At 38.5% G+C, this 22477-nt stretch overlaps 2 protein-coding genes across 2 annotated transcripts; both read left to right on the forward strand.

The window, feature by feature from the left end:
* Positions 1-1966: 1966 nt before the first annotated feature.
* znf281a (zinc finger protein 281a) lies at positions 1967-14029 on the forward strand. Its single transcript, XM_014994668.2, has 7 exons — positions 1967-2245; positions 4378-4829; positions 7482-7583; positions 7834-7957; positions 8865-8948; positions 9049-9167; positions 9259-14029. Exons 2-7 carry the CDS (start codon positions 4422-4424, stop codon positions 10807-10809), a joined length of 2388 nt encoding a protein of 795 aa, XP_014850154.2. The 5' UTR covers positions 1967-2245; positions 4378-4421; the 3' UTR covers positions 10810-14029.
* Positions 14030-17793: 3764 nt separating this feature from the next.
* Positions 17794-21515, forward strand: LOC148158097 (uncharacterized). Its single transcript, XM_088007717.1, has 5 exons — positions 17794-18040; positions 19391-19597; positions 19685-20225; positions 20468-20633; positions 20780-21515. Exons 3-5 carry the CDS (start codon positions 19718-19720, stop codon positions 20907-20909), a joined length of 804 nt encoding a protein of 267 aa, XP_087863843.1. The 5' UTR covers positions 17794-18040; positions 19391-19597; positions 19685-19717; the 3' UTR covers positions 20910-21515.
* Positions 21516-22477: the final 962 nt, after the last annotated feature.

Below are 22477 nucleotides of genomic sequence, written 5' to 3' on the forward strand. Positions count from 1 at the left end.
AATGTTAGATCTGATAATCTTACATCAGATGACAAAATCCACTTTAAAACTGAGTGATCTGATGTAAGATTGATTTTAAAGGCGAAATGAAGGATCTGTCTTGTTGATGATTTAATTTTCAGATAGTAAATGTTTTCAAGTGTCACACAAGCTGCATTTGTTTTTATCAGAACCCTGTTTAAATCTGATTCTGCTGATGATTTATATGATTTTGAGGCACTGCAGTCAAGTCACTCTTGATATACAAGAAGTCAAATGCCTCTTGAACATTTTTAAAGCCAAATTTACCATTTACTCCACCTCTGTTATCAAAAATAGATAATTGTAAATCAATCTTTCTTTTTTTGTTTACGATGGATAATACACTTGGTTAGCCACTAAACTTTGTACAAAAAAACTATCAGTTGGCAAGTAAATATGTTTGTCTTGCGCTCACTTCTGTGCAACCTGCTGAGGGTCTTTTATCTCAGCAGAGGGAGCTCATGCACAGCGACGATCCCCCCGAGATTTGAGGATTAGAGTGCGGGCAGCCAGGACTGCCATCTGTTATGTGGAAACGCCATCAGGCTTTCCCACACAGAGAAATCCAAATTAGCATAACACAGGAGATCACAAGATCTTATCTTGTCTTCCTAACTGGAAATATCAGAAAATCAGGAATGTTCCTATATTTATACAGAGATAAATCCAGAAAGATAGAATGTATTTAGCATTTAGTGATATAAGTGTTTGCCCTCCTATGGACAAGCCATGATTCTGACTCCCACAGATTAGCTAGGTGCCCATATGGCAAACAAACCAATATCAGTTGATACTATAGATAGCCTGGAGCTCAACTTGCAAAACAAAATCAATTCCTTACATTTCATGGGTTAGACCCAAGGGTTGTCAACGGAGCAGCGTAACCACAGTTATGTCACACTTTTCAGTGTTCATGGTGATGCATAGTTTTGGTTTTCTTCCAAAAATGATCTGATGCGAGTCCTCCCTTCCACATGTAGACTGTGTTATGTCTACAGGAGTAGAGCATAAATGTGGAATAATTATGTTTTGAGGTTGTGCAGGATGAGTTTGGCTAGGTTGAACCCATTCACTGTAAAATCCTGGATGACAATCTTTTTCTTTCACCTGGAAAACTTAAGATGGATATTAGATTGGTCTTTCAGTACAATAATGATTGAAACACATAACTGTAAAGCAGCAAAGGCTTGACTAAAGAAGATTTATATTAAGCACTTGCAGTCAGCAGTCTGCAGACACCAATATTCAATATGCTCCAAAGTAAAATTATGTTTCATATCTTTACCTATAACAAAATGATGGTCTATATTTAACTTTATTTTTATTTACAGAAATCAATTAACTTTTGATGATATTCTAATTAGTAGATGTTTGTAAAAGACACAAAATTCCAAAGAAAATTCTGGAATTTGGAATTTTCTGTAAGCTACATTACTGTAGCTTACAGTAATGTAGCTTACTTTTTAAATCATTGTGAAACCTTCGTGTTCAGAAGCCAAGGTTAAAAGATTTTTCAGACTGATTTTTTTCGATTTCTTTGTCTCTTTGCAATTTTATAAAGGGATTATTAATATAAAACTATATATATATATATATATATATATATATATATATATATATATATATATATATATAATTTTTTTTTGTATAAATATATATATATACTCAAAAAAATAAAGGGAACACTCAAATAACACATCCTAGATCTGAATGAATGAAATATTCTCATTGAATACTTTGTTCTGTACAAAGTTGAATGTGCTGACAACAAAATCACACAATAATCATCAATGGAAATCAATTTTATTAACCAATGGAGGCCTGGATTTGGAGCCACACAAAATTAAAGTTAAATGTTCCCTTTATTTTTTTGAGCAATATATATATATATATATATATATATATATATATATATATATATATATATATATATATATATATATATGGTTAATGCTAAAATATCAAAGTGAAAAAAATATCAAAGTGAAAAATAAAAAAAAGAAGAATAGGGGGAACGCCGCAAAATAACAGAGTACAAAAAACGACAGTGACTTTCGGGTTTTGCTCAGGACGCTCCTGCCTACCGGACCCAGAATGCTCTGCGCGGGCCAAGATGGAAGAAGCCAGCTGCAGCAGGAGAACAATGTTTGGGCTGTAGATATTAAAACGGAGCGGCTGAAGGTGAACTAAGCGGACCACAGCAGCGGGTCATGGTCCTGCACCGGTAAGATAAATGTATACCAGTTAATGTTTTGGGTTGCTGCGGTTTATAACTCCATTATTACCGGGACGAGGCAGAGCGCAGCGCTGAGGGGGGTTAGCTGCTGCTAAGTTAGCCGCTCTGTGTGTCGGGACGAGCATCATTGTTCGCCGAGTTTAGTTGGGCCGTTTTGTTTTGGGTCAGTCCTGCTTGTGTGTCTCCATCACTTACAGTCCAGGAAACGGAACCGTTTACATAATAAAGCACACATGAGAACAAACACATTCACTATTCTGTTGGTTTTTAGTACAAGCCGGCTTTCACCCTTCATCATTCTCCAGCTTTCTTAATGGTTTTAAGATCTTGCTCTAATTAAACATGTCTAAATCTAACATAAAAGTAATAAAATTGCGAACTTTAACGCGGATTAATATCTTAATTTGATTAGGATGCTTTAATTGTAGTTTTATACGTTTCTTGCCGTATTTTAAGGAAGATGAGCTGCTCTTATTGCCTGGCCATATTAATTATTGGCATCACAAAGAAGCAGGGCCCCGCAGAACTGCTGAGCCGAAACGGTTAGCAGGGAGCTAATTCACATCCTGCAAGGCTGCTGGTTTATTTTCTGCTGCGTTACCAACTCTCAGCTGATCTACTGAAATACACCAAAGAAAATAGCAGTTTAATCTAAGTAAAAAGTGTGCCGTTTGCTTTTCCTTCTTCCAAACTTGGTTTGGAGCAGGCGGTGTTGCTGCTAATGCTGCAGCAGAGATGAAGGCATTTTAGAGGCAGTCCGACTGAATTATTTTAGGCATTTTAATTTCAGATTTTCAATTCATACTTAGTGAGTTTGTTGGGCAAAAAAATCAGATTTGTACCCCTTTCAGATTGTATATTATTGTATCACTCTTATATCATAAAAGTTATACCTCTGCTTGTCTAAAACCTTCAATTTATAACCATATTTGTTAGAATAAAAGTGTTTATATTATTTACCATCACTTGTTTAAATAGATTTCCTCTATTCTTTCTGTTAAACTGCAAAGAGATTAGTTAAAAAAAATACTTTCATAGGGCAAAATCAGAGCAGACAATGCATATTTTTCATTTATTTGTGTTTCTTTGGACAAGAGTTTAACCTTCTGCAATCTGTTATTACCTTAATTCAGAATCTTGTCAAATTATTTGCAGAGTAAGTATCTTTATACTTAAATGTTGAAAAAAACACATACAGAAGTTACTCATAGCTAGGTTTCTTGCACATCCATGAAAATAATTTTAAAACATTTTTCCTGTTCAGTTTCTAAAAGATGAAAACCTGAATTTCTAGGCTCATGTGCATAAACTAAAATTTCAATAACGTTACCTTGAATGCAATGTATGTTCATTAAAAAAAAAAAAAATTAAGCATCAAACGTAATTGTATCGGCTCTAATTTTCAAAGATTATATTTTGCTAAATGTCACTTACGTTTTTAAAAGGCTGCTGTGTTGCACGATTAACATTTTCACTGTTTGTTCAGCCGCAGAAACATTGTAAAAACTATTATTACTGCATAAGATTGACTTCTGAAAAATCAAAAGTAGCTAATTTCAGTTGAAATATATGCAAATCCTGCATCCACAGACATGTTACGATTCTCATTCAGACCCATTAGGGGTCTTGCTGTTGCTGCATAAGCTGGTAAACAGTCACTCTAGTGCAGTGTGTGTGTGTGAGCGTGTGTGTGTGTGTGTGTGCGCACTCTCATTGACAGATAAGCTGGTACAAATAGGATGACTGGGTCAGACGGTCGGTCCTATCATAAAGATTACCACACAGCGGTCCTGTTGCTCCTCGCGGTCTCGTGTTGCCGGTGGAACGCAGCGGCACTGACTTTTGTTTGGCCATTAAAGCCGGACATAAACACTTTATTGAAGCAGACAGATTTCAGTTCCTCTTCTTCTTCACCTTGTTTTCACACGATCCAGACGGCCGCTCTTTGTTGACCCACAAAACGTCGATTTAATCCGACTGAGCACCTAGTTGCTAGATCAGAGGCCGTGGCTTTGGTTCCTGAAGATCAAGCTTAACTGGTTGTTTGCTGACAGATTGTGTGTCTGAAACGTGTTATTGTTGTCATAAACATGAGCTGCTGTTGTCGTTTTTCCTCACAGGATGAATTTCTGTCCCGTAGTCTTCCTGTCCACCAGCCTTCAGCATGAACATCATTCAAGATAAACTAGGGAATGAATTCCTGCGCTCCAACGGCAGCATGGACTCCAACTTTGGAGCCGGCATGATAATGTTCAGCCACCTCCCTCCGGTGGCCAGCTTCACCCGGCTGTCGGCGCACTCCGTCATGCAGGAACTTCCGCCGCAGGACCTGATCCTGAAGAAAGAGCGGGACTCTCCTGACTGCAGCGTGGGCTCCCAGGGCGGCCACCAGGGGGGCGCTGCTGCGGTTGGAGACTACGTTCACGCCATGGGCATCAAGCAGGAGAAGCAGTCGGAGCACGATTACCGCCTGCCGCTCTACCCCGGAGGTCTGGGGCGGAGCGGGGAGGTGCTGGAGGTGACCGTCGGTAACCACCAGAAGCTGCTGGTGTGCGACCTCAACATTGGCAACGTAGGTGCAGCCAGGAGAACGAAATGGTTTCAGGAACACAAAATGCTCTGCTCTGGAAGTGGTAGCAATTATTTCACAGTTTGTTTTTTAGTCAGATTAGGCATTACTCTAATATTTTTACATATTTTCTGAAACTCTTAATCTGCTGATCAGCCCTGCAGCTGGCGATTGTCAGAGATGCTTAGAAAGGCTTAAAAGGTCGTGGCTTTAGCAGAACTGTGCTGCTCAGCTGAATTATTCACAAGGTTCCTTCACAAGGAGAAAAGCCTGGGATTCATTGTTTGTATTCTCCAGGTCTGAATAAGAATGAAAGCAAAAAATATTATTTCCAGACTTTGTTTCCTATCCCATTGTCTAGATGGTGTATCCTTCCTTCCTTTCTGTCTCCTTCCTGTTGGGACTGAGCTGTAAAATCTGTTTCATGATTTGACAAGATGCAAACACAGACGCAGCAACGTCTGCGCTCTGTTAGGTCAATAATCAATTTATAATAGCAATGTAACTTCCTGAATTTTAATCTAATAATGAGATGCCTAAAGACTCCCACCCCTACTGACTTGTGTTTGTTCTTTATCTTTTCTTTCTGTCCATCTGTCCTTCCTCCCTCTCTCCTCCATTTTGTCCTGTTTTCTTTTCTCTTAAGCGTTTCTGAGCTTCTATCTCTTTGTTCATTCATTTGTTGTTTCCTTACAGGATTTCTGCTTCCATCACCTCTTTATCATTCCTTTTTCTCATTATTCCCATAATTATTTCCTTTTCTTTCTTCCTAACATGTCTCCTTTTTGTGACCTTCCTTCTCTTTCCTTATTTCCTTTGTTCTTCCCTTCCAGTTTTCAGTGTTTTTTGTTGGTAGTATATTCAAGCCCTTCCCACTGTACAGGCACTTACCATAAAGTACTATAATTATTTTAATTTTATACTTTAAAGTAAAATGGTAAAAATAGGGAAAAGTATGGATTTTCTACTTTAAGGGTAGAGTCCTGAATTTAGCAAATTAATTTGGTGAACTAAAATATCCTTTGTGTGTTTGATCCATAAGCCGCTCTGCTCTCTGGTTGTTCCTGATCCTTGCATGATATAAAATGTGTTCACCATGAAATATCAGCCAAATAAACAAGAAAATGTGAGACAAACGAATCTTAATCTGTGACAATAAAGATACAGAAATGAATAGTATAATTCGGTTATTAACCTGTCCTTCACAAAAACTCTTAACACAACAGAGATTAGAAAATTTATCCTGACCCTGACTAAACCGGTTCTTCTTGTGAGACCCGAAATGTTGTTGGTGGAAAAGCTCCATTTGAAGCTGTTGCTTAATTTGGGGAAACTAACAAAGCATGATACTGCAGCAGTTACAAGCTTCTGTTATTCATTATTATTCTCATCTTTTCATTTTGCATTCAATATTTTAGCAAAATCTGCTGCTTCAAATCAGAATTTGTGTCTGTTTTCCGAAAGGCAGATCTATCTTCGGCATTTTTGAAAAGCTTTTCTTTTTCTTTTAATACTATACCAGGGTAGATGCACTGATGCATTTTGTCCTGCACCGTAGTTTTCTGCAGAAATTTTGAATAAACAAAATTTAACACCTTTTTTAATCAAAATATTTATATTAAACTGAGACGTATCTTTCTATTAAAGAAGCAGCCACACTCTTCCATATTTTTATTTATTTTTTTAGAAAAAGGTTACATTTAGTCTCATCTTTGTCTCATGACGTCATGCATGATTTTGGTGCAGTGCAGGAGCTTGTGTGAAACTAACTTATGGAGACATGAATCTCCCGCTGGCTTCAGATGCAAAGCAGTTTCTCTCTGAGCAGAGGGGTGATGTCATCCGGCCGCAGCGTGAATGAGAACGTCTTTGCGAGGACGCAGCTGTCTTGTTTGAGTTTGCACTTCATTTCAGACGTCTTTTGTGCTCATTCAATCAGAAATATACACATCCACACTCTACTGACAATAGTGAGCCATCAGAGGTCACGATGCCTGAATATTCAACAGGTTCAATTATTCTCTTTATTTAGGCTTTTTTTTTAAATTTTTTAGAAGAATTATGTTGATGTGTTCAAACACAAAAGATCTGATCTATCAGACTGATGTTCTTCAGCACTGCTGCAAACAAATAATGCATCTCGGAGAACTGCTACTGTTGTTGTAATCAGAATCAGAAAAAAAACATTAAATTTGTAGTTTCCCATGTTTTCCAAGATGATCTTAGTTTGGTTAAGTCAGACATTGAACTCGGTGTTTGAATTCACCCTAAACATTTGACTGATTTTTAAGAGGAGCAGGTGCAGCAACATTTGTGCTTTCAGCCTCCATATGGTGACAAGGAGCAATGTGCAAGCTGGGCAATATCTGGAGGAAACCTGCTCTCCTCCCCTCTGGATGAAAGTGATAGCCAGAAAATAAATCGACTAGTTATTGTTTTAAATGCTTCAATCAGTTCGAGATGACTCCACCGCCCACTCAGTTCACATTTTCCACAATGCGTCTCACATTTTTTGTCAGAGTGTTTTGTTTGTTTGCCAGAACTACAAATATAGACTTGTTTCCTTAATAGCTTTAGACTGAAGAGCCTCAACCTTCTTTCAAGTGATTTCCTTGCTCTCACGGCCCTCTCCCTCTGCCTTTGTCGTCTTCGCAGCTGTCAAATCAGTTGGAAAAAGAGGCCACCGGGAGGAAAGGTCGGAGGTCAAACATTGATGGACATGAGGGTAAACCTAGAAAGAAGAGAAGTGAGGCAAAGGTTTGCTTTCTATTTATTCACTTGTCGTCAATCCTGTTTTGTTCTTTTTTATTTTTAGTGTTTCCTGTCACCTGTTTAATGTTTTTGCGCTGTAGCTTTCTGTCAGCTTAAGCCTTTATAAACTAAGCGTAAAAAACGCGGGGCCTGTTCTGTAACGTACAAATCAGTCTGTAAGTATGAGTTGCAGCTAATTAACCTGGGATTTTACCATCTATTTGACCTAATTTGTTCGTCTCTGTCTGTCGTGCAGCATGCAGTGACGGATGCAGACGGTGGCGGTCTGTCTCCAGGAACGAAACCTCACATCTGTGAACACTGCAGTGCATCCTTCAGGAGCTCCTATCACCTGCGCAGACATGTCCTCATCCATACAGGTTGGCGTTTTCAGCTTTCTTCATGTTTCCTCCAAGATTTGCCTTCATAAAATTATATGAATTGTTTTCTTCTCTTCAAATCACTGGGAAACGGCTACATTTTGTGTTATTATTAACCATCAAAACGAGATGTGCTGTTTTCATGGCTTCAATTCTAACATAAATGTATAAAAATGTGAAAACAATCAAAATCCCAAATCTTTGTTTTATGCAACTGCTGCTTTGAAGCAGTCTCTTCCTAAGCTACCATCTCATCAGTTTAATCAGGTGTTTGGACTCCGTCTGATATTTGTCCTGATTCCAAACCACCTGCTAGCATTAGTTATTTAAATGGACAGGATAGCATATTGTGTGTTGAAAGAAAAAATCAAACTCACTAAGACAGGCAACCCTGAGGTTGTTGCTCAGGATTGTAAGATCTGGATGTAGCTCATTCATTTGCAGCCCTTATTTAGTTGTAACCTTTTACTTTTGTCATTTAATCTCATGTTTCACATGTGTGCGAGTGTTCAGCTTGTCTTTGTGTCATCAGGAAGCTGCCAGTTCAGTGAGCTAGAAAATAGATTTCAAGAGTAAGAAAACTCAGAGGTTATTCACAGCTGGTCACATTAGATATTTCTGATGTTGGTGTTTTGTGCTCCTCTTTTACTCAGTTTAACTTCAGAAGTAGCTAAAGATATAAATCATCTTTAGGCGCTTCTGTTTTTGGGGGAAAGTTTGCAAATTTGAGTTGCAGTTAAAGTTGAACATAAATAATCAACAACGTGGGAAATGCAGGTATTACATGAACCCAAAGAGTTTATGGAGAACATATTATGCGACAGATATTAATGCACTATATCTATGGAGAATATGATGGAAACATCATTGTCATAACCTTATTGTTCTCCTGTGATTTTTACACAAGGTGAAAGACCCTTCAAATGCAGTCAGTGCAACATGAGTTTCATCCAGAAGTATCTTCTCCAGCGACACGAGAAAATCCACAGTGGTGAGTAATTAGGAGAGATTATTAGGTCACCCGGGGCTCTGGCGTTGCTCAGAGCAGCCAAAGACCATTAACCTTCCCTCACGCTTTCCTCCTCCTTCAGGAGAGAAGCCATTTGGCTGCGACCAGTGCAACATGCGGTTCATTCAGAAATACCACATGGAGAGACACAAGAGAACACACAGTGGAGAAAAGCCATACAGATGTGAGACCTGCCAGCAGGTTGGTGACCCTACTAAAGCCTCGTCTTTGCTGGGTATTTAACATGAATCACTGCAGCTAATAAAGGCTACATGGGGTGTTTCTTCTTCAGTATTTTTCTAGAACAGATCGACTTCTTAAGCACAAGAGAACCTGTGGAGAAGGCATTAAAAAGGGATTGGATCCTGGCATGATGGATCTGGGTTTTGTGGACATGGGTCAGGGCAGCTATGGAATTACTCAGGGAAATGTTGGCAGCACTGGGAGGAAGAAGGGAAAGTCAAAAAGTTCCACAGTGGGAGGCGAGCGCAAGAAGAAGAAGGGAGACCCGAAGGAGTCGCACGTTCACGGGGTTGTATCTGGAGGTTACAGCATCTACGAATACTCTGTGGAGAGTCCCACTGTGTCTTCTTCCACTGAGCCAGGACCCAGCATGCAACAGGGTCACCAGGGTCAAGGTCCCAAGATGGCCTTCAAGAAAGCTAACCGGAAGAGCCTGACTAAAGCAGGTCTGGGTCAAGTTAAAGCTGAAATGTTGGAGCAGGGCGACCTTGGCTTGATGCAGAGCAACGAGACCAAGGTAGAATCCACCAGCAGCAACTACGACGACGCCATGCAGTTCGTTAAGAAACGGCGCTACCTTCAAGCAACAAACAATGCAACGCCCTCCGGCGCCGCGGTGGCAGGCGGAGGCGGTAGCGACTACGACGTCAGCGTTCATTTGTCCTCCCAGCCGTCCTCTCTTCAGGGCGGGATTCCAGGCGTAATGGACAGCGACGGTCCTCTGAATCTGGAGAAGTCGGGGATCACCGATGAGGTGCTGCATAGCCTCCTGGACCTCTACACCCAGAAACCCGACATTCATTTTGACATCGGTGACCAACATGTGCAGCTCAGCCCCGCCTCAGCGGACGGATCCGACGCCAACGCCCCCAGCCCGTCTGGAGACAAAAGCTCAATGATGCATGAATACTCCCGCTTCTTGCTGCAGGCTTTGGAGCGCACCAGCCACAGTGCCGGTTTCCCACTGGGCCCCGGACCTCTTCCTTCCTCAGGACCCTTCACCACTTCCCACGCAGGAAATCCCCTCTACGCCGACAAGAACATCTACAGCGCGTCCCATCTGGAGTGCGGCTTCGTCCAGCCGGTGGCTTCGCCTTCGCTGCCCTCCTCAGTGCCAAAGTCTCACTTTGCGATGCTGAGCTGCTCGTCCCCACAGCACAGCTTCAACCTGAGCAGCCTGGAGGCCCCCTCACACCAGCAGCTCACCCCTTCTCAGGAGCTCACTGAACAGATGGAGAAACAGCACTCCACCACCCCTCCCTCAACCTACCAGATCAGCCCATCCGACCTGAGTAACCAGAAGGAGCATCCGGCGGTCAAGAGCGACTCGGCGGCCGTCTACCCTCTGGTTCCCTCGCAGGATCTGGCCTCTCTGGACTCCTCGAAGTCTTCCTACCAGATAGAAAACTTCGCCCAGGCCTTTGGCTCTCAGTTTAAATCTGATGTTCATGGTTTGTCTTACAGCACTGAGTCTGGTGGGGAGGTGGATCACAGGATACGGACGCCTGTGTCGGATTTCTCAGGGTATAGTTTGTTATCTGATGTCAATGAGCCAGTAAGTACAGGTTCCAAAACACCAACAAGCCAAAGCTACAGATGAAACCTGGGAGAAGATTCTTCAATGGTTGTTCTTATTTTAATCTTTTCTGCTCCTATTTTATTAATCTTATTTTTTGTGACATGTATATTTTATTTACACTGACGCTCTGTCGTTATGCCTACTCCTCTTCATGCAATAAGCCTGCAAGGTATCCTGCAAATGCAATTTGTTTGAAAGAATCCGACATGTCGAGTTTGCGATATGCAGTCGATTTGGTGTCATAGCGGTGCCGGTAGGTCGGGTCTTTATTCATGACATTCACAGAACCTTTCAAGCGTTTCATTTTTAGCAGAAGCAGTGGATCGCACATCCAACGAGGTGATTCAACTTTAAAATAAGACATGATGGCAGGGAAACGCCCAGAACTGAAGCGGCAAAAAAGGAAATATTAATAATAATAAATCAAGTTGTCAAAGGTGTTACTCAGGAAAACGTGGGAGACTAGAAGCTCACAGAGGACAGGGAGCTCACTTTTCAGAAGTGCATGTTTGTGATTTAAAAAAAAGATGTTTCTTACTTTTTGTGTCTTACATGTTGAATGAGTGTGACCTAAAATGGACTGCTGCCAGCTCACTTGAACACTGAAAACACTTTCTACTTGGCTATATAGAGATTATGGTACTTTTATGTCAATGTGAAGCCAGTGTTTTCTTCAACAAGGGCCACACACATGGATATCTATATATATTTATAAGAATATATATATATATAATATGTAAAATAAGTCTTGTAGGGTTCTGCCATTGGAAGTAGAGGGAAGAATAAGTGCTGGACTAAATAGTCCTCGTTCTATTTTTGGGGATGTCTTCTTCAGCCAATAGGTGTCGCTGTTGGACAGCAGTAGAATGGCCTTTTTTCCCCCCCTTTACTGTTCTTGTCATCTTCCTCTTATTTATCTAAAAGTGTGCGATCAGCACTTTGAGCTGCTTTCTCACATTGTTTTAAAGTACCTGATCGAATCAAGAGCTAACACGAGGAATTACCCAAGTCTTTGACAGTTGCTGTTGGGGCGTACGCATGCAGGGGGTCGGGCTGATTGCGGGGTGGGGCGGCCTTTCGTTTCCGATGAAGGACGTGAGAGTCGATGGGTTGGAAATGTCTTCTTTACTTATTGGGGAGGGTTTAGCTTAGGCTTGCGGGTGGGCTTTTTAAAGTAACGTAATATTTAATCGGGATAATGTAAACGTAATTACAACCCCTAGTTTTAGTTGCCTTGATACCAACCTTAGCGGCTTTCGCAGATTTTTATTAACTTTGAGGATAAACAATGTTTATGATCTACTGTTTCTGCAGCCATGTGCTGAATTTTTTAATTTAGATACTTTGTGCAAACATTATCATCCCTTTTAGTATCTGGGTGCCTATTCCCAAAAAGCAGGTGGAAGAAATATGTCTGATAAATATATGTAGTTTCTTGCTGACATTTTTGAATTGCCAACATTTTGGTAAGGGCAACAATAATTGTGGAAACTTCCATATGACTAGCTGACCTTGACTGCTGGAAATGATATCTCTGTGCTGCTCTGAATGAGTTTTTGAGCCCAATTGTGCCCCGATAATACAGTTCTGGTCAGAGGTTTACATTCACCTTTTATTTATTTATTTTTTGGCAGGATTGTCCCGTCAATTTTCTCACCGTTCCGATTTTAAGTCCGATTTATGATATAATTTAGGACTCCATTTCCCAGGGAAAGATGCAGAGAAACCGAGAGGTGTTTGAAGTCGTCAACGAGCTTCTGACATAATTCTGGATATTTGACCAGTATTCTTATCAGTAGTAGATTAATTGGTTATCAAACTTGGCTCTAAGCCGTCGTCCATAATATTTTAAGTAGAGTTAAGGTTGGGAGTCATTCCAAAACCTTAATGTTGCTTTGTTTTATTCTTTTCCAATCAGTTTTGAGCTCTGCCTCCCCAGAACCAAACATGGAGACGCGGTGTTCAGTTTTTATGCTCCGCCAATCTGGAACAAACTTCCAGAAATCTGCAAAACTGCTGAAACACTGAGTTCCTTTAAATCACGGCTGAAAACACACCTGTTTGGAGTTGTCAATGATTAATAATAACTGGAAAATAGATTCATTCTGGTCTGGATTTCAACTTTTCATCGTTTCTGCCACTTCATTGTTTTGTTTGTAATTATGTTTTTATCATGTAGATCACTTCGAAATGGCTTGAGCTATGCAGATAACTTGACTAGAAGTCAAGATTTGGCTTTCAAGAACTCTTTACCAGCTGTTAGTGTTTTTTACTGTCAGTCTTACTGGTGAATTTCACAAAATGGGTAAGATTTAACAAGATTTAAATACTTAAAATGTATTTCAAGTCATTTGTTTGTTTAGCCAATCATCCTAAATGTACATTAAAACTGGGGTAAGAAACAGGCAAACTTTAAACCTTAACAAAATGCCCCAACATCAACCCTCACAAAAATGTATGGGATTTCTGCCTGAAAATGGGTAACAATTATGTCAATTTAGTGGTCAAACGTCCAGACAGAATTATTTCAGAAGCGTGTTGATGGTTACAGAAAAACTGCATCCTTTGTGTTTTCTCAACGCACTCAGAAATTCAGAAATGCGGAGTCTAATTCTTAATTTAATTAAATCAGTTTCAGGAAGAAAAGTACAGTACAGCTTTGCATATTTATGTTTTTAGGAAGAAAAGTCTCAAATTATGAGCCTCAAACTTGTGGACAGAACTGTGTGTTTTTTCCAAGCAATCGTCAAACGTGGCAGTGTCAAAATGCAAAGCTGTTGTATCAAAAATAGTGCAACGTCATGTTGAGGTAGACAACAATAATCAGCCTCACATATTCCTCATTTCACTGCAAACCAGGGACAGAGATGTGGAGGTTTGTATGTAGCAGAAATGCTGTTTAAAATGTCACGTTTTGTACGATTATATTTAAGCAGGTGTGTTTGGGGGGGATTTTTTTGTACGCGACTCTTGTGTGAACCGCCATGACGTGTAGCTGATACCAGCCAGTGTTCAAATCCTTTAAGCGTCTCTCAGCTTCATTTTTCAATCAGTGTGTCGTTTCTTATTGTTTACAGACAATGTACAAAACACTAAACCCAACTCAATTATGTCAATTTTTCTTTTACAGTGTTTCATCCCTACGAAGCCAAATTTTGTAGCTGGCGTCTACGAATTTTACATTTCACGGTCTGTTTGATCTAAAATGTGACTGAACAATAAAAACTGCTGTTACCATGAAGGTGTTTCTCTGTTATCTGACGTGGTTTTCTATTGCTTGGCATTAGTTGTAAGAGGCAGTGACAGAAGTGGAAACTGCCACTAGATGGCGATAATTCTCCAAGTAGTTGTCAAATTAATTTAGTTCTCTATAGGTTTTGCAAGTTGTATTTTGGACTTTGCCTGATTTTATTACATATTATCTGTGCTTATAGTTGTGTGTGACAATACCAGCAAACAGTCATAAAAAAACAAATACAGTCTGAGTATTTGTTTAGTTTGCAGTTATGACATACTTTTATTCTTTCAGATGGTGGATTGAAAAAAAAAAACATATTCAAAACTTTTCCTGACGTGCACTGTAAAAAAAGTCCGTAAAATCAACAGTAAAAATCTGTGAAATCATGACAGAAAAATTTTGTAAAGAAAAACACAATTATATTTTGTTCATTTACCAGTATGATGTTGTATAACGTAGAACAGAAAATTATTGTAAATTTTAAAATGTAAAATTGTAAATAATATTGTATTTAGTTGTAGAAAACACACATTTTGTATTGTTAATGAAAAAAGTTGGATCCTTCACAACATTTCAGCAGTGTAAAACTAACATTTACATTCTGTGATGATTAAATCCAAATGAATTGGAAGCTAGCTTACCATTTTTTTTGCTAGGGAGAAGTAAGTTTGGGCTTCCCTGTTTAAGCTGTTGCCCCTGAGACCCAACTCCAGATAAGTAGAAGATGGACGGATGGATGGACAATGAAATAAATGAATAAATTAATAGATTTGGAAATTAATTTGGAATTAAGTAATTATGATTCCACATTGTTTACTTCCAATTTTGTTCACTAGTTATCTATTTATATTCACTTGTATTTTCCCACTTCTTTAGATTGTCATTTCCTCTTTAATTCATTTACTTATTCTCTGTCAATTTTGATTGGATCATTTCTTCATATTTCACGTCTAACGTGGAGGAAACATCTGAATCAACAAGGAAGTCATGTACTTGCTTATTGGTACATGTATTTTATTTTTATTTATTATTTTTGCTAACACTGGATTTTTTACCTTCACCGTTGCCATGGGCTCTTTGCACCTAAGGCGTTGACGTCACATCTCCAGGAGCTAATGCGGCTCACTTTTTTCCGCTTTGAGTTTCCATGACTAGTAGAAAAGACTAAGTCGTATTTCAGATGCAAAAAAACAATACTATTAACATTGTTGTCTTCCTAATATAATGGGCTTTTAAGTTGTTAATTTACAAGCGATCCTGAATTAAGAAGATGGCTTGTAAATATCTGTCGCTACCAGCTAACGCCGCACAGCAAAGTTTGCAGCCTTCACTCCGGATCAGCCTAAAACTACCGGGGATACGGATGGTAAATAAAGGAGCCTCCCTGAGTTATTTCCATGGAATCACTTCTGTATTCAGCCTGAAAGAGTTTATGGGAACGAGAGAGCAGACCAGACAGCCGAGCAACTGATCCGCCTGTACATACTGCTGTAAACACCGTCCTATCTGAGCTCTTCACAAGAAACAGGTAATAAAACGAAATAACACGGAGACATGAAGCAACACGGTCATATTTTTCTAAAAGCAGCAACTTTGAACCTGAACAGCTGAACCAGATCTCTGACACCAGAGCTGCGCTATTGTTAAGCTATGAGGCTTGTTGTGCTTCGTCAGGCTTGGAAGTAAAAAGCCCGAACCGTAACCGAACCCCGTTAGTCTGTGACACTAACGACAATAAACACACATAATATACTTGAAAATTAGATAAATACATTGTCCGTTAGAATGTTTAGATACTTAAACGGCACATTTTACAAGAACAATGTCCGAGAATATTGCCTACTAGCATAAGCTAACGTTAATGTTAGCCACAAAGTTTAAGTAAAACTCACCTTCGTGTCAGTGAATGCATAACGAGGCGAACATCTTAAAACCTTTCTCCAGCTGACTTGTTGGGGCTTCGGATCGATGTACAAACCTTGGCCAAGCCCTGAAAGCACCTATTGTAAAAGGCCATTTTCAATAGATCGGAAACAATCGAGCCGCTTTACCCCGAACGCGGATGCTGAGGTGCAAAGAGCCCATTATAAGCTCAAAGTTCGGCTACTGCGAGAAAGACAGAGAACACCGCTTTGTGCTCAACTTCCGGTCTGTTCTGCTCTTTGATTGGTTCGCTTACCTGGCGCCTGAAAGCTGTTTTGAACAAGTTCGTACAACGGTTCTCATCTCAGAAGAAGCTGAATTGTGCTTAAACCTTGACAAAGAAAAGAGCGCTGTTTGGACCTCGTCAGCTTTCAGCAAATGTAAGTTAAGCTTTGTTTTCTTCAAACGTAACGGTAATTTGTGTTTCTGGGGAGATTACATTTTGTTTTTAAGGCGTCATATTGCTTCTTGGAACAATATGCAGTAGAATCATTTTTTGCTACACCTGCAACACGTGTAACTTGTTGGGTAGGTTGAAATTGTTTAAACATGATTATATGTACATTTTGCTGTAAAACACTAGAATCATTGAGGGGCTATGTGTTGCATTGTAGAGTGCACAGAAACGAGCCCAGTTGTGTATTCAAATGCCTCGGCACAGAATGTAAGCGGACATTTTGTACATATGCAGCGTTTAAAACTCATTTTTACCGAGTTCACAACGTGGCTTCACAACCCGAATTAGCCAAAGTCATTGCTGCCAAATTGAAATGCACCATTTCATTGTGTGGGCACCAAAGCCAAACTGTGAAAGAAGTCGTTGCTCATTTAAAGGAGCATATAATGGAGGGACGGCCGGTAGCATGTCCAGTAAAAGCCTGCAAAAAAGTTTTCAGCGTCAAATCATCATTCACAGCTCATATGTCCCGTAAACATAGAGGTATTTTTGTGGATAACATTGATGTTTTGTACAAGGAAACTACAAGTAAGATTGTTAGTCTGTCAGAAAACGATGGGCCTTCTGAGAGCTTTAACGATGCTCTGACTAATGAAAGTCACAAATTATCTCCAAATTTCAACAAGGATTATCTCAGAAACTTGTGTCTTTTCTACCTGAAACTTCAAGGACAGCTGCTTCTTCCAGCTTCCACAATACAGAACATCGTTGAAGAGATGCAAAATGTGCATGAGCTGGGAATGGATTACACTTTGACTAAACTAAAGTCGCTTTTAAAAGATGACATGTGTCTTGCAGATTATGCTGTTGCTAAAATCTGTGATTGTGTAAGAGATTCTGATTTATTTTCTGTTTGTCATCATGGGCCACTGAGAACAACATATTCAAGAACTCAGACTTTCAAAAAAATGTTAAAATACACAGAACCAAAGCAAATATCTTTAGGAAGTGATGAAAACATGACCCAGAGATTTTCTTACTACATACCCATTAAACAGACACTAAGTGCACTTTTAGAATCAGATTTATGGAAGAATTCAGTGTTGGAACAGTCCAATGACTCACACCCGGATGTTTTCTGTGACATAAGTGATGGCCAAAACTTCAAGTGCAACCAGTTCTTCATTGAAAATCCTGGGTGCCTGAAGCTTATTCTCTACCAAGATGCCTTTGAAATTGTTAACCCCCTTGGTTCAGCAAAGAAGAAACACAAAGTTGTCGCTATTTATCTATCTGTGGCTAACTTACCTGCTCATGTGCGGTCAAGCACTGATCACATGTCTCTAGTTTCATTGTGTTCCGAGAACGATTTAAAACAGTTTGGAACTGCAAAGGTTTGCTCTGAACTTCTCATGGATTTGAAAGATTTAGAGGAACATGTCATTATTGCAGGTGAAGAAACAGTCAAAGGGGCACTGTTCTGTATTGCTGGTGACAATTTAGGATCACACAGCATTGGTGGGTTTACTGAAAACTTTAGTACTTCTCAGTACTTTTGTAGGTACTGTGAAATCACAAGAAAAGACTTTCTTAATGATCCAAATGCTTGTGGTCCACAGCGAACCCCTGAAGCTTACAATTTGGCAGTCCATCATCGAGAGACTGGAAGCATTCAAGACATCAAAGGTGTCAAGGTAAACTCTGACTTCAACTCACTAAAGTCTTTTCATGTTTGCCAACCTGGTCTTCCACCTTGCTTAGGCCATGACTTATTTGAGGGTGTCGTATCCTATGATCTTGCACTATACTTGAAATATTTCGTTAAAACAAAGAAATGGTTTACATATTCCCAGTTCAACCGTAGAATCAAGCAATTCAAGTACAAAGGATCAGATGCTCTCACAAAGCCATGCCCTGTCAACTCTGAGGCAATCAGGCTTTCAGGTCAAGCTGTTCAAAATTGGAACTTGCTGAGATTGTTGCCAGTAATTATTGGTGACAAGATACAAAATCCACAAGATGATGTCTGGCAGACAACTCTCCAGCTCAAAGATATTGTGGATTTGATTTGTGCACAACAAATTTCTTTGCCACAGGTTGCCTTTCTTGAAATAATAATCCAAGAATATTTGGAATCAAGAAAATCTTTATTTCCTGAAACTTCACTTAAACCAAAACATCATTTCTTGCGGCACTATCCAGCCCTAATTTTGAAATTTGGACCTTTGATTAGGTTGTGGACAATGCGTTTTGAGAGTAAACATGTCTACTTTAAAAGATGTGCAAGGCATTTAAAAAATTTTAAAAACATATGCTTGACACTATCAGAAAGACACCAGATGTTTCAGGCTTACATCTCAGCTGGCCCTAGATGCAATCAGCTGCTGCTGGTCAAGGACAGTTGTGTTTTTTACTCAAGCCTCTACAGTGATGAAATAAAACATGCAGTAAAAGACCTGGGATTTTCTGAAAAAGACACAAGTATTTCCACAGAGATACAATATAAGGGAACCGTGTATAAAAAGGGGCATTTCTTGGTTTCAAAGAATGATGAGTATATGGAGTTTGGAGAGCTGGTTTTAATTCTGATTCAAAATGACACTGATGTGTATTGTGTTATGGATGTACAAACAGCTGTCTATCATCCTGATTACCATCTGTATTCAGTGACAAAACAGACTTCAAGCACTTTGTGTATTAACATAAATGACTTGGTTGACTTTTACCCTTTGACCTGTTATCAGGTAAATGGACAACAAGTTGTTCCTCTGAAACACAGTGTGTTTTCAAAATAAAAATGTCTTTATATACCATGATGGAAAGTCCACTTAAAACAGATATGTTGATGAGAACAAAAATAAGGAAAAAACAGGGAGAGAAGTTTGACTAAAAATTTAAGGATGTACATGAATAAAAAGTGTGAATCAGGCACGATATTTTGTTTGACACTAAGTATGACTCTCTTTAATTTGTACATAGTTGAATACATGTTATATTACGGTGATCTTGTGTTTTTACCATTATTTTGTCTGATTTTATTCCAGAAATGGCTGAGCAAACATTTTTACGTAGTGCTATCAATGAAGTGTTGCCCGATCTTGCAGAGGCTTCAAAAGACATTCTCGAGGAGACTTTACAGTCAATTGGAGTAGAAACGTATGATGACTTCCAGTTCATTGTTGAGAAAGACTTGCTGTCAGCATTAAGACCAATTCAAGCCAGAAAGGCACTTGCTGCTTGGAAATTCAGATGTAAGTAAAATTCTAGAAAATCAACCATTAAACACTGATATTCATATTCAGTTCTGATAACTTATTTTTTGTTTTGTGTTTTTGAAGGCAGGACCCCTGAAACCAGCAGGTCCTCAAGTAATGCATCACGAGATACTCCTCCATCAGCTCAAGATGATGTCTCTGCAGAAGGAGGCCAATCCTGAGGAGATGAAACAATTACTGAGGGCAACTTTCTACTCACAGCGCAAAGATATTAACCAGGGGAAAAGCATTCAAGATGTCTTGGAAGCCTGGCCTGTTTTATTTCATGACATTGGGATGGCTGTACACTACAAGGAACTTACTGGACTTGGATTGAAGGAAACCTTCATGAGGAACATGGATATGAAGGGAAAAAGACTGCTGAACTACATGAACACTGTTTGTGTGAACAAAAACAAAAGGTTTTTCCAGGCTCAGACAAAGTTGAAGATGTTAAGGGGAGAACTGGACGGTTACTCTGAAGATGTTAAAGAGATGATGCTCTTACTTCTCTGCTACTTCAATGAAAATGAAGAAGCAGTGTTCTTCTGTGTGGAGGACAAATGCCTAGCTGAAGAAGTACAGATGGAGAATGTCTCCTTGACTCCCACTATCATTGTGTGTGGTGAGTTCATTTTTGTTTTTCCAGTTTCTTTGACCTGTTGTCTTTTTGTTGTCTTGTCCCCTTTCTTTGCACTTTTGTCCATCTGGCATTTTCTTTAATAGTTTTTTTTTTCCAATTATTTTCTTATGCTTTTACTATACTAATATTATTTTTCGTACTTTTTACTTAATTTGTTATTTTTCATATAAATGTCATTGTTTTGTTGTATCAGGAGTCTAAATGTATTTGTTCTTTCTCCTTAGGTCAATCCTGCTTCCATGCCAAACAATTCATGCTGAGTGTGGATCAACAGATTGGAAACAACATCTCCTGTTTTATTTCTGCCCTCTGCATGATGTTTGGGAGCTATTATTGTTTTAACATACATTATCCATCGGGGCTGGCGTCTACACTGGAGTTTCTGCAGAGGTATGAGTTCTTTTTTGTTTTGTTTTTTTTTTTAATTGTAGGCAGTTAAATTTGACTTTTGACAACTTTTATATCTTGAATAAAATGTTTATGTCTTTGTGAAGCACATTTTGATGTAGTTTTCTGTTTGTCCTCTTTATCTTAAGGTGTTTCTTCTCAATCAACCCAGACAAGGGCAGTAAGGTGGAAGAAACCCGTAAACCCAGACTGCGTGTGAACCCCCGTGTCCTCACCTTGATCCAGGAACTTGCGGATCATGAGTGGCGTGATGTTTGAGAAAGGACTATAGTCAGTGAGTTATCAAGACAGTGTTTAATCTTAACAGAGCTGAATAGATTTCTAAATGTATGTTGCATCTCACACAGTGTCTTCTGAAGTTAAAAAAGTTGAAAAGACATATTTATATTTGTTCAGTGGCTGAATTTTGTTCCATTGTCAGAAAGGGCAAATGAGAATTTCATTGAAAATATGTTTTTCAATTAAAATGTTTATTTGTTTCTAAAAAAAATATATTGAATTATCATTATAGATACAGTTTATATTGGGCTTCCTTGTGTTTTAAATTTGCATTTAACTGGTAAATGTTTGTTGAAATTTGATTATTTATAGATATTTGAAAATAGAATTGCTTCTAAAAAAGGAAAACTTTTGAAGCAAACAAACATTATTATTAAAATGTATACTGGAAATAGAAATTTATTGTATGTTATAATCTTCAAGCCCCCCCCTCCAAAAAAAAGGGGGTGAAAGTTGGCTCTCATACTGTTTCTGATAAAGTTAAAAACGTTGAAGAAATTTATATGTATTCAGCAGGTGCATGTGCTTCATGATGTTCAGAAAAGACAAATGAGAACTTCATTGAAAATAAATATTTCAAAGGCATGCAAGTGTATGTTTATTTTTTTAAGGTTATCATAGATACAATTTATATTGGGCTTCCTTGTGTTTTAAAGTTTCCTTTAAGTGAGAAATGTTTGTTGAAATTTCATGCTTATAGATATTTAAAGATATAATTATTAGTAAAAAGTAAAAAATTAAAGCAAATTTCAGTTTTTCAGAAAGTATTAATAAAATGTTTTAAATTGACATTTTAACAGTTCTAATCCGTTATTTAAAGGTAATTTATCAGTAGGACTAAATGAAGTTTTTTTTGTACAACAAACAAAAACTGAGTAAATCTTACTGGAAAAAAAGTGTAAAATAACAGCATTATTATGATAATTCATCAGAAAAAGTTGGTTAAAATTACTTGATAAAACTGTTTTATTACAAAAATAAACCTTTTCAAATCACAGTTAAAATTTGTGCAAAACTATGGGATAATCTGTTTATTTCACAATTTAACACTGTTATAATTACTGTTTGGTCAGTAAAACAGTTTACATGTTCACTGTGTTTTCTACAGAATTATTCTGGCAACCACAGCTGCCAGATTTTTTTTGTAAAAACAACAGAATTTTTTTTACAGTGTGTGTTCCTTGGTTTTCATTCATCTGTTTGCTCTCTGATTACTTTGCTGGTGATAAATCAACATTTTATGTGGCCTAAATATGAGAAGAAATTGGGCCAAAGCTGTGGTCAGCTGTAGCATTCTTAAAGAGTAAGTTAAAAACTATTTTAACTAAGTAAGTCTTAATTTCAGGCACAATATTAAAGTAATCGTTTGAGTGCAAAAATCCATTGAAGACTTATGTGAAAGCAGCAAATGTCTGGAGAACAACCATAAATGACAATGAAATTGTCTAAAACAGTCTTAACTTTCAATATTTCACTTGTATTCAATATTATTTTTTTCAGCACCATGAATTTGAGAGGTTATATACAAAGTTTATATGTTCTTTTAA

Source organism: Poecilia mexicana, unplaced genomic scaffold, assembly GCF_051168715.1.
Source record: "Poecilia mexicana isolate PSO_F unplaced genomic scaffold, ASM5116871v1 scaffold_8, whole genome shotgun sequence".
Classification (NCBI taxonomy): domain Eukaryota; kingdom Metazoa; phylum Chordata; class Actinopteri; order Cyprinodontiformes; family Poeciliidae; genus Poecilia; species Poecilia mexicana.